Source organism: Nuphar pumila, chromosome 5, assembly GCF_984573655.1.
Source record: "Nuphar pumila chromosome 5, dmNupPumi1.hap1.1, whole genome shotgun sequence".
Classification (NCBI taxonomy): Eukaryota; Viridiplantae; Streptophyta; class Magnoliopsida; order Nymphaeales; family Nymphaeaceae; genus Nuphar; species Nuphar pumila.
In genome coordinates, this window is record NC_143253.1 from 30,296,690 (window position 1) to 30,310,294 (window position 13,605).

Consider the following 13,605-nt stretch of genomic DNA (forward strand, 5'->3'; position numbering starts at 1 on the left):
TGGTACCCCTTTCTGTTCAAAAAATTAAAACATAGGGAATCTCACCAAGAGATGAGGCCTAACCCAACTTGTTAGGTATAACAAGTTGGTAGAATCAGATCAGTGCACATGTTCATTGGTACATGGACTCTAGTATCTAATTAATGGGATTTGATTGCATTGACACTTGGGTAGGCTGGTAAATGAGCTCGGCTAACCAAACAAAGGGTGTTCAAGCCTGGCTTGTATTTGTGGGGAGCTGAGCCGATCTTGAGCTCATAGAATGCCTGCGTAAAATGAATTGATTCAAGCTGGCTTGTTTACAAAAAACAAAAAATTTAGACTCTAAATGTATTGAGCTAAAGACAAACTGACTCATTTACAAAATAAATACATTATATTAAAGCTAATTAATAAGATTTTAATTATAAACTTATTACTTGTATTCATAAAAAAAAAAACTCTATTTTTTTTTGAAAGAAAAAAACTACAAGAAAAACATTAATTAGTGACGGAAATTTGCGATGGATTATTTTCGTCGCAAATTAAAGGCGGATTAGCCAGAGAAAACTAGTGGTCCCTAAACTTGGAATTAGCGACAGAAAAATTCTGTCGCAAATCCCATCGTACTTAGTGACGGATTGGGCGATAGATTTTGCGACGAAAAAATTTTGTCCCTAATCCGTCGCTACTTTTCAATTTTAAATGGCCCACCTAGGGCGTAAATTTCTCCCTCCCTCTCTTTGATTACTCCCAAATCGACCCGACGGGGAAGAGGGCGGACTCGAAAGGATGTTTGCCCCTCAGAGTGTTGATGGCAAACCGTCAGAAAAGACGGTGCGATGGGAGTTGAAGAAGAAGAAGAAGAAGAAGAAGAAGAAGAAGAAGAAGAAGAACCCCAAAGATCTTCGCCTCTCCTCCCGGAATCCTAGCTCCATGGTGACGATTGAGAACCCTAGCTTTGTTTCTTCCTCCAAACTGAACCCTCTTTCTCATCTTCGCTGTCGTCCCTCACTTTGATCGCCTTCCTTCATCCATCGACTATCTTCTTCCAAGCCCTCTGATCTTCCTTCGCTCAAAATCCGACAGAATTTCGGCAAAGAAGCGAGGGTTTTCACGAACCCCGCCCTGACGATAGAGCCCGCGAAGCCGGTTTCGAGCCCCATGCTTGAGACGATTGTGGACATCGATCTGGGGAACCAGAGCTACCCTATCTACATCGGCTCCGGCCTTCTTCGCGAGCCTAAGTTTCTTCAGAGGTAGATGGAGATACAAATTCTCGTTTTTTTTCCTTTTTTTCTTTTCGAGTTCGAAATCGTTATGATTTGATTGTTCTATGAGAAAAAACATGGTGTTAATAGCCACCAAACCGTTAAAAGTTATAGAAAAGTGTATACGGTTTTACCCCAAAAACAAGATATATATTTTTTCATAATACATGCTTCTCAGCTCCTTTTTAGAGGGAGAACATCTTTCCCCAGAAACGTGTTTCTTGCGATGACATTAATTTGGAAAAATTGAGTTGCACGCTTCAAAAGTTATCCAAAACATGCATTTCTTATATGGAAGCAGTGTTACCAGTGAACTACTAAAGCCGTTAGACTGAATTCTTACGTATGTGAATTTTTGTTGGGTTTTCTAATTTAAATTATACGCTTTAGTGGATGTGGTTGTTATGATTGGTTCTTGGTTTAGTTTTTGTATAACCACAATAGCAGTGAAGATTTTGCTTTGTGAACTTTTGTTGAGTTTTTCAATCCAGTGGATACGTTATTTGTGTCAAAATATTTATACTTGGGCAATGCAAAATGTGGTAAGAAATGCAAATAAATGGTGTTGATTGCTTGCAGACATGTTAAAGGAAAAAGGGTTCTTGTTGTGACCGATACCAGAGTTGCACCTCTGTACCTTGACAAAGTTGTGGATGCTTTAACTCATGGAAACTCGAAGATTTTGGTTAAATATGTAGTCCTACCGGATGGCGAGAAATATAAAGACATGGTTGGTGATGAAAATTAAGACATAGATCTTGAAGTTTAAACAGATGGTCCTTTCTTTGCTGAATCTTGATAAATGTTTATCCTCATTATTGTGTAGGAAACTCTGATGAAGATTTTTGACAAGGCCATTGAGTCTTGTTTGGACCACCGTTGTACCTTTGTTGCACTTGGGGGTGGTGTGATTGGTGATATCTGTGGTTTTGTTGCTGCATCTTTCCTCTGTGGTGTTAACTTCATTCAGATCCCAACAACACTTATGGCTCAGGTTTGCTATCCGCTTCTTATGCCAAATTTGCTAAATTAAAATTTCATCTCAATGTATTCTCAAGCTTCAAATTTTCTTAATTCATTCTCAAGCTTCTCTGTGCAGGTGGATTCTTTTGTTGGTGGTAAAACTGGAATAAATCATCCACTTGGGAAAAACTTGATTAATGCCTTTTACCAACCACAATGCTTGTTAATAGATACATACACATTGAAGACTTTGTCAGATAGAGAGCTCGCATCTAGGATTGGTGAAGTTATCAAGTATGGTCTAATTAGAGATGCCACCTTTTTTGAGTGGCAAGAGAAGAATATGCAGACTTTGCTAGTAAGGTAGCATTTCCAAGCTCTATCCTTGGTACTATTTGCATTTATTTTTCTGAAATCAAGTCAAGGTGTGTCTAGAGCATCTCTTTCTGCTCATAAAGCATATTTGCAAACACAATCCTGGATGACGAATACTCTTGATAAGTTAAAAAAGAATAACTAACACATCTTCTTCTTCTTCCTTGCATAGTTCCACAATGGCAAAGCAACTGCATCTATCATTTTGCGTATGTCAATTGGTTGATCTATTATACCCTGTTCCTCACACTTAATTATTAAAATTTTATAGGGATCCAAATGCTTTGTCATATGCCATCATGCGCTCATGCCAAAACAAGGCTGAGGTTGTGTCAGCGAATGAGAAGGAAAGTGGCATGCGTGCAATATTAAACCTGGGCCACACATTTGGGCATGTAAGTTTCTATGCCTTGCTAGTCACATCTATGAAGTTATGTCCAGTTTGACTGAACTTTGTAATTGTTCTTGTATTCTTACATGTATTGATGGTAGAATGTGTTAAGTTTCATTAATCTTGCTCATACTTCTGTTTCACTGGTTTTCTGTACATATTGCAGTAGTGCACATCCATTAATCATTTCACCAGTGCTTTTGTTTTTTGTGAATGTAGATATTTGCTAGTTTTGTGAAGGTAAAGTTTTAGGATCATCCTATCTTTTTTTTTGCTGTTTGGAACTTTTCCTTGGTAAAGAGAAGAAGGAAGGGGATGATGAACAAACATTGCACAGTTTATGGATTTTGGTGTCCTTGAAAATCAATCTGAAGTACTTTATTGAAATGTAGAAACTAAACCAAAAGCTTCTTTTTTGTCTCTACTGTTAATGCTGCATATGTCAGCGCCATGATCTTTGCTGTGAAGAGAAGTAGTTTTTTTTTTTATGACAAGGAACTCTTGCCGAGAACCGGGTCACTTAATGGGCTCGGTCCCCTCCACACCTACAAGGTAAAGCCCGGATGGGGTCCACGACCACCCTACCTAACGTGTGCGAAAAGCAGTTGTTGTGGATGTCAAGAGTGGAAAGAGGCCTTTAGAGATGTCTATATCATGACTTATTAAGAATAAAGTTGTTTATGGATGAATGCCAAACTTTTCTCTGGTAAAAATGATGTCTCAAAAGAAAATCAGACTACACTTGTGTATCTCTAAAGTAGTGGTCCTTTGAAATTGAAGAAAGTGTACAAGTGAAGAGTTACATCTGTCTCAATGCTTAAATATGTGAGCATACAATGTAGCCACAAACGTTAAGATTAGAATAAAGGGTCAAAGGATGGAAATGTCTTTCAACAGCAAAAGCAAATACAATCAGTAGCCAAAAAACATAAATGTCTGTGGAAGCAAATTATAATTGATGTGCTTGCTGTAGAGTGCACATTAAGCCATGGTACTATTTTATGCAAGAATCAGATTTAACTAGACTCGTCTTTTGTAGAGTCAAGAATTAACTTGCATTATATAAAGTTTTCCTTGCTGGTAGAGATAAGCAAATTATTTCTATGTGAGTGCAAGCAAATTAAATTTTTTTTACTCAGCATAACAAAATAATTGAATATAATGAAACAACAAATGGATGAATAAGATGCAGCTGCTTTTGCATGAGGTAGGTAGTTTATGTGCCTTCCCTTACAAGCCATCTTCATCTTCCTGTGACAGGCACCTCCTTTTTCTTAGTAATGTGTTAACACCACCACTCAACTCTATGATCTCTATACTTTTCATATTGGGGAATTGGAGATCTATGATTGTTGTTGGAGATTTTGATCTTTTGGTGGTTTTCATCCAACTCTCAACTGCTAGTTCTATTAGGTCTACAGTGCCGCCTAATTTAATGTACTCTCACTTACTAGTCAAAACCTTCAATACTTTTCCTGATGCATTTGCAGGCTATAGAAACAGGTTTTGGATATGGAAAGTGGCTCCATGGTGAAGCTGTTGTAGCTGGAACGGTAGGGCATCCTTCCCTTATGTTAATGTATTTGCTTTCTTCATATAATCAGCGGCTCATAATGAGTGTTCCACAGGTTATGGCAATGTTTCAGGTATGCTCCTCCCACCCCCGCAATGTTTCACTTGTTATTTTCATTTGGATATTTGAGCATCATATTCATCAGGTTTATATTGGTATTAATTCGATGTTTGTGTTACCTGTCTTGTAGAGAGGTTTTGTTTCTCTCTCTCTCTCTTCTTTCAATATTGATTTTTCAAGTGTTATGAAAGATCTCATTTGCCAGGCTCTTAACAAATATATTGTATATAATGATGAACCATCTTTACTGATTTTGATATCTATGAACCTTGTCTACATTTGATTACCCCAAGAAAATACTACGAGAAAAGAATCATTAAGAAAATAAAAGAAAAAAAGTGACAAAAATCTTTTTAGTATGCATTTTCTCTTTTAATGTTGTAGCTTGGATCTCTTCTCAGATTTGAGACAAATAGAGGTCTCATACTTGTTGCAACTTAGGATCCGAGTCGAGCTGGAATCCCTCATGAGGACTCACTCATTTTAACATAGGTCCAACTGATGAGTTGTGGAGCTTGATTCAGAGTTTTTGCCCAGATTTTTTTTTTGGGCTTATGTTTGAGACCTGATGTCTTATGGATCAGACCCGATTTTTTCCTAGCAGCTTAGTTAAAACGGGGAAAAAAACCTTAATTTTTGGTCAAACAAGGACTTTGACCCTCATTTGACTAAAAAATTCAAAGCGTGCATCTCAAGGCGTATGAGGCGCACGCCTTGGGGCTCTTTTAATTTTTTTTTTTAAATTTTGTGATAGATTAGCGATGGATAATATCTGTCGCTAATATTCAATGATGAATTCTTGATGTTTTGCGATGGATTATATTCCGTCGCTAATGTTGTTGCTATTTTAGTGACGGAATATAATCCATTGCAAAACTGAATCCGTGCTTATTTAGCGACGGATCATATCCGTCGTAAATCTGTCTCCAATTAGTGATGAAAGTAATGACAAATCAGTTCCGTCGCTAATTAACGACGAGAAATATGTGACAGACACTATCCATCGCTAATACGTCGCTAATCTGTTTAGCAATGGATTAGTGATGGATAGCGTCCATCGCTAATCCACGATTTTCTTGTAGTGAAAAAACTCTTAAACTTATTGCTTATAAGTCAAATTCAACCATCTATATTCTATGATGCAAAAGTATACGTAAAATATATTTATTACGAGTTAAAGAACCTAATATATATGACCAGCCAAACACCTGCTGTACGTGTCCCACTTGCTGAGCCCCATCTCACAAGTTCGAATGAGCTCTTTATAAGCTGAATACGAGCCAAACCATGAACGGCTCATCTCGTTTCCCAGACCTACACTTGGGAGGTGCTCTTTGTCATGGGCAATAATCTTCTAACTCCCAATAGTTATGTTTAACCTAACTTCGTGAGAAAGGGAGAATGGTTGATATACATCTTGTTGTATGATCCAAAGGTTGAATTTTAAGGTTTGTATATTTTCATAGCTGGTGTAAGATCACTTCTTTTCATCTTTTCCATTTCCACGTGCATAGCATTAATGCTTATCTCTTCAAAATTTAATGACGGGATGGGGGAGGAGAAGTCATCAGTGGACAAGTTGGAGGCTTATGCATGCAACATCAACATCCCATTTATCACTCTAAATAGGACTTGCTACACGAATGCACATTTACTACCTACTAATTTCCCCATTGTTTAGGGTTAACCCCATCCTGTGAATTTATTAGGCTCGGCTTAGATCCACTTCGGGCCCGGAACAAACCAGACCAGACCTGAACCGAATTTGGTTCAGGTCCAGACCTGGACCTAGGTGGGTCCAGATCTGATCTGAACCAGTGAGCCGTTTGTGCGTGCTGTTAGAAAAAAAATGATATTGAAAAAGAGAAAAATGGGTATATGTATGATCGCAAGTATATCATCACATGAAAGATCCAATCAACTTGCTCCATGCATGGCTCATGCCTAGCCGATTAGGGTCACGACTCACGAGCCTAATTGTGATCCAACCCCGACCAGTAGTGGATCTGAAAGGATTTGTGTTGGGTAATAAAGAAGCAAAGTCCAATTAAGAATTTTAGGTTGGACCTGTAGGATCAGATTAGTATGGAGAGATGGGTATGATTTGTGAAATTTCATTTTGGACTGCAGTGCAACCCGAGTTTCAATTAAGATCTGCAATTTTTCAATGTAAAGTACATAAAAAATACTACTTTACAGGCTATGAACCTGGTGTGTTTTCTGTAATCCTTATAGGACCCATGCATGATCCTTTTTATGGCAGGTCTGGTTAGACCCAGGTTCCGGGCCCAGTACCAACACCTCAGAGTTGGATCTGAGTCTGGACCATCCAAGTCTGGTTAAGGTCTAACCCGTTGACACCACTAGTGACTGTCATCGCTAAGCTTGGAGTATATATGATTAATTCTTTTGTTCTCGTTAATTAACTAGTGATTGCCCGAATTTAGCTAACATGAATAAAATGAATCTTAGGCTATGTTTGGGAGCCTTACATTAGGATGTAAACGGGGTTTCCATGTATTGCTAATACATGATTTTAGAATTTACAGAGTTGCCAACCCCACGAGCTGTTTGAGATCTTCCTAAATTTCAGGCGGTTTTAGCATTTCAATGAATTGGTGCTGGCTATCGAACAAGTGTAATCTTTTTAGGTCAACACCAGTCAAAAGTTTGAAATTTTTTTGGGGTTTCACAGTGAAAAAATGATCGTGTATGACAAAAATAACACGTTTAAGAAAATAACCCACAATTTATAAAATCTGCCGAATGGATAATATTGTAGGTTCCAAATTTTTTCTTATCGCTTTTACCCCTCGAGGTGCGAATTTTTTATTTTCACACACGATGGTGCTAAAATAATACACCCATGGAACTCGTCAACAAAATCGCATATGAGGTTGCAAAATTTTAAAAAAGATTGTAAAATTCTAAACAATTTGCGAAACTCGTGACAAGTACATTGAAAAAATCCTTTCTAGTGTTGCAAAAGTTCATATCTTGTGAAATTCAGAACAATTATCACATTGGTATTGCAAAATTCCCTTCGAATAGTATAAAAGCAAAGGTTTCATAGAAACTAGGTTTTTTGTGGTCTCCAACCAATGATAAATTATAGTTATTTTTTCACGGCCAAGCATTGACAGCGAGAAGATTGACGATGCTTCATCGACAGAAAATCATCGACGACCAGCTTTTTAAGTAAAAGTATCTTATGGTATGGATGAGATACAAAATGAAATCTGTAGTCAATGTTTGATCACATGATAGGGGTGAGATATCTATCATACTTGAGGCCATCTGCTCTAACAAACTATGATAGCTCAATAGATGTGTTTTCTCTTTATCAATACAAAGTGGACATATCTCACAATTAGTGTTCGATCACGTGGTATACTCTATTTTCTTCCAACCAAAGATGCAATGACAACCATCAATCTTGTGAAAGAATGAAATAAGTGCAATGTATGAGTAACTTTATTTTAAGAATAAAATGAATACAATGTATGAGCTATTTTATTTTGTGAAAAATGGAATGAATGCAATGTATGAGCAACTTCATTTTGTTAAAGTGCATGCTCCATTTCTTAACTCCTTTTTGCATCTGGATGCCCTATTTTCGCAAACCTTGAATTTTGGCCCCCTCCATTGATTTTTCAGTGAACCCGCAAAAGGAATTTTGAGATTTCGCAAGAAAAATGATTTTTTCAATACTAGCTCGATGCGATTAAGAAATTTCACAATATTGCAGCTAAATTCCTTTTTTATTTAAAAAAAGTAAACTGAAATTCAAATATGCCTTATGAAATTCCTTTCTGATTTAAAAATAAATAAATTGAAATTCGCATCTACCTGGCAAAATTTCTTTATGATGCAAAAATACTCACCAGTTAAATAACATGTTCATTCCTTATTATATACACATTATAAACAATTGGCTATAATAAACAAATCAATCACCTATTACATAAACAACACATATCAAATAGAAAACAAGATCAAACAACTTTACACAATTCATTCTTCTTTTATATAAATAATTCATTCTACTTAAAAAACAAGAATCAAACAACTTTATTCCTTGTTATATATATATACACAATTCATTCTCCTCAAAAAATAAAAATCAAACAACTTCAACTTTCATTACTGCAAGAGCAATGGTTGCCTTCATTAGCTTTCATCCACAAGTGCAAGTGCATCCTCTAGCTTAGGTTCTTCATTGCCGCAAACTAACCTGCAACAAAACATTAAACCGAATGAGTACTTAAACAAAATAAGCACAATATTGAAAAAATATTATGTAAACTACAAAGAAACATGTCATAGTCTATTTTGTAAATGAATCAAATGCTCACACAATACTTCATAATCGTGTTTCCACCTATTGTGGCCAAGCTCGTGACATACACTGCACTTGTGTGTTTCATTCTCCATCTCTTCACTTTAGGTCGCCCTGCTTTCTTAATTGGTGTTGATGGTAAGACAAGAATAAAGGTTGGAGGAGCGACGTGTGAGACATTATCAATCATCAAATGAAATAGATAAGTACCATATGCAGCTCAATATGATTTAACTGTATAGAACTTGTCACCGTAATTATCTGAAAGATTGTCCTCATACAAAATGCATGTGATGACATGCTCGTAAAAAATCCCGCTAACCTGCCACTCTTCACAAGTGCATTGCATACTCCCAATATCAACATAGTGGTCGTGCTTTATAATGATGGTGGAGGTAATGAACTATTTTCATACATAGCTTTTTTGCTTCTATCTGACACATTTTAATTTTTGTAATTACCTCAGGCACCATAATGCCAGTCATTTTCTCTTAAAATTTTATCAACATCAGACGAAGTTTCTCAATAAGTGAGATTATAAGCTTGTCACATATAAGGATAATCCATGAATTAAAGCACTCCGCTATATTAGAGGTTAAACATCATACCTTCTAACATAAAAATGACTATTAGCCCAATGTATTAGTTTTATCATATCAACAACATATTTGTATGGTTCTTCACTTTGTGCACGGAGCTTTGAAATATAAAAATGACATTTTCATCTCGTAGATGATTTGGCGGTGCACCACCAGTATGCACTAAGTGGTGTACCAAATTTCTTCAAAAAGTTCTCAGTCAGGTGCTTTGTGCAATATCCATAATGATAGTTACACCATGTGCAACGGATAGCATACAGAAGCCCTTTGCGTGTATCTAAAATAACTATCAATTGTTGTTTAACCTTGGGCTTATCATCATTGTAGATATTTATTTGGTTCTTTAAATGCCTCAAAAACCATTTTCATGACTTCTTTGACTCCTTATCCATTACTCCAAATGCTACAGGGAACATATCATCAGAAGCATCAATAGTGTGGGCAAAAAAAATACCAATGTATTTTTCCTTTAAGAAAGTGTTATCTACTATAAGAAGTGGAGGGCATCCTTTGACAAACCCATCGATGCATGAATGATAGGATAGAAATATCACTACAAGGAAAAAGTGGATTAGCAACGGACGCTATCCGTAGCTAATCCGTCGCTAAATTATTTAGCGACAAATTAGCTATGGATTAGCGATGGATAGCGTCCACCGCATAATTCTGGTCGCTAATTAGCGACAGAATTTATTTGTCGCTACTTCCATTGCAAATGTGCGGCGGATTAACGACAGACATGATCTGTCACAAGTTCGTCACTAAATAAGCACTTATTTGGGTTTGCAGTGGATTATATTCAGTTGCTAATTCCATCAACCATCCAAAATTCATCGCTGAATATTATCGACGGATATTATCCGTCACTAATCTGTCGCAAAAATTTTTTTTTTTTAAAAAAAGAGCCCCTAGGCGTGCCTCAAGACAAGGCGTACACACCTTGAATTTTTTAATCAAATGAGGGTCAAAGTCCTTGTATAGTTGTGTATTTGTCACCCCATACAATCTTCCTCCAAGATTATGTATGAAGCATCAAAGGATTCAACTATGCACATTGATATCTATGATGAGATTGGTATTGGAGGTGGTGCTTTTGGGGTTGCTGGAGGACTTCTGCATCCCTACTCCCCTAAAGGTTTGATTTCCAAGTCTAATGTTGAGGTGCTACAATGGCCGCACATTTTTCATTTTATACTGTTTGGAGGTCTGTATTGATTTGCATTCTTCTTTTTCTTTGTAGTTTTGTATTGCAGTGAAACTTTTATGGAAGGGAGCTGAATGTTGGGAAGAAGCCTTGAAGATTCTAAGGGTTGCAGAAACTGAAGTGCAATCTAGGCCTTTAAATTGGAATAAAAATGATGATTTAACAGTTGACTTCGATGGACCTATTGTATGGAGAAGGTTTTATATTGATCTTCTTGACTGAATTCCCATTTTTTTTTGTTTTGAATCATCCTGGCTATTTAATAGGATCTGGGTTTGTTTCTTCAGTTCAGTAAGATAAGTCATTGTAGCATGTTCCTCCTCAATCTAAGTTACACAACTGAGTTTTTCCTCCATTTTGATCTACATGAATGTCAAAAGGTTATCATGTTTCTCTCCATTTTCTGTTGGTTCCTTCATCATTGATTTAGTAGTTAAGAGTGCCGATATATAGAGTAAAGTGATTTGCATACTGAAACATTTGTTTTACTGAATCAAGCAATTCTAATGTTGAAAGAATTTGTTTTAAGTTGTCAGAATGCCCAGAACTACCTTGGGAGTTGCAAACTTGAAGTTATAACTAAAGATACTGTGAAGAAACTCATGCCTGATGTGATTATGCATTTAAATGCTGCTTTTTATATGTCAGAAGCTATAAATATCCATCCTCTACGCTATCTCCAGGTAAAGCATTTCTTTGAACCATGTTTGCCATGCAAAAATTTCCATCCATTGGGATCGTCCCTTTTCTGTTTAGATTGATCATATTGGATGAATGATTTCATAGTTCTTATTTGTAGGCACTCTTTTTGGCATGCCAAAACCTATCAAGGAATTTCATGATTTCAGGAAATCCTTCAAAAGGGATAATTTTCCATAAGAAAGCCATGGACAATCTACAAGAACTTTCAGGTTATTCCTTTGCCTGATTACCAACCTTTTGTCTGTGTGCATGTAAATATTTTGTTAATGCTTTTGTATCTTGCTACCATTTTTGTTTGTTTGAAAATGTATATGACTGTCGATAAAAGATAGTATGGTATGCCAAAACATTAAGCCTTGATTCTCTCGGTCAAGCATAGTATTGTTTGTTTGATATACAATATAAGCAAGTCATTATTAGCCAATTATGTTTAAGTTATTCAATTTGTGTGGGATTGATGGTTTTTTGTCATTGAAGACACATTAATAATATACATTAAATTTTCCCTTTCAATGCAAAAAAAAAAAATGGTTCTCTGGAGATTCTTGGCAAGGGAATTCCTTGGAAGTTTTCTCAAGAACTTGTGATTTTAAAGTTTCACTGAAATGAAACAATAAAACAATGAACTATGTGATTTTAAAGTGTCATAAATCTGTTTCAGAAAAACTGATCAATATTATGACACTTTCATGAAAATCTTGTTTAGTTCAGTGATCACAAAAATTAGATTCACTAACTTGCCAATAAAGACCAATTAATTTTGGGCAGTGGCATTATTTTCATGAGCATTCACATTTGTTCACCATGTATGGATGCTTATGCTTATGTATGCTTTCACAATCACATGCGCATGCATGTTCAAAGTTTTTTTTCGCTTTATACATCTGCGAATTGAAATATGGAATCTTCTCTAAGCTTTGGGTCTGCAGGTTCATACAGTACAGTGATAGTATGTCTTGGTGCAAAATCGTGCTTGTTGCCTGAACTATCAAGAAAGCTCCCTCTGAGAACATGCAGAGGTGTTGTCATGCATATGCAACTACCACATGAGTTTGAGTTATTGTCTAGATTTAGATTGATTGTTTTTGTCTAGAGGGTAATCAAGGCTACATTCTTTTTCTTTTCATTTTTACTTCAAAATTTTGTATATTTTTGTTGCCAACAGAGAGGTATTATGTTGAGTGTACCTTAAGAAATTTCATGGAATTCAGAATGAGCTTCTTGGACATTTTGTTTGCCTTTTTTTCATGACAATTCCCATTTTGCAGTGGAGCAATAGGTGATTGGCATATTCTTGAATTTCTTTGGGTTCAAAGGGACTACTGGTGTTTGGAGAAGAAAGGTCATGGAAGAGTATGGTGGATGGCTCTAGAGAACCACCGTAGGGGACTCGTGATGACTTGTGGAGCTTGATTCTGAGTTTTTTTTCTTACAAGATGGGGTCCGGGGGTTTCTCCCGACGCGGGTCCCGCTGCGCGGTCAGCGGGCGGGGGTCCAAGGGGGGGTATCCCTGGAGGGGGGGCAGTGCCCCCCGAACCAAATTTTTTCTTGGGCTTATGTTTGAGACCTGGTTTTTTATCGATCATACCCAATTTTTTACTAGCAGCTTAGTTAAAATTGCCTAAAAAAACCTTAATTTTTGGTCAAATGAGGACTTTGACCCTCATTTGATTAAAAAATTCAAGGCGTGTACGCTTTGGCTTGAGGCGTGCCTCGCCTCAAGACGTATGAGACGCACGCCTCGGGGCTCTTTTTTTTTAAAAAAAATTTGCGACAGATTAGCGACGAATAATATCCGTCGGTAATATTCAATGATGAATTTTGGATAGTTTGCGATGGATTATATTTCGTCACTAATTCTGTCGCTATTTTAGCGATGAAATTAGCGACTGAATATAATCCACGCAAACCCAAATAAGTGCTTATTTAGCGACGGACTCGTGACAGATCATGTTTGTCGTTAATCTGCCGCACATTAGCAATGGAAGTAGCGACGGATAAATTTTGTCGCTAATTAGCGACCAGAATTATGCGGCGGACGCTATCCATCGCTAATCCATAGCTAATATGTCGCTAAACAATTTAGCGATGGATAGTGTCTGTCGCTAATCCACATTTTCCTTGTAGTGATATTTCTATCCTTTCATTC

The 13,605-nt window shown here is 36.8% G+C and overlaps 1 protein-coding gene across 1 annotated transcript; it reads left to right on the forward strand.

The window, feature by feature from the left end:
• Positions 1–771: 771 nt before the first annotated feature.
• LOC149837278 (3-dehydroquinate synthase, chloroplastic-like) lies at positions 772–12,869 on the forward strand. Its single transcript, XM_090008003.1, has 10 exons — positions 772–816; positions 1,069–1,238; positions 1,830–1,980; positions 2,077–2,244; positions 2,350–2,576; positions 2,860–2,983; positions 4,470–4,625; positions 10,568–10,685; positions 10,804–10,951; positions 12,725–12,869. Exons 1-10 carry the CDS (start codon positions 772–774, stop codon positions 12,867–12,869), a joined length of 1,452 nt encoding a protein of 483 aa, XP_089864129.1.
• The last annotated feature ends 736 nt before the right edge of the window (positions 12,870–13,605 follow it).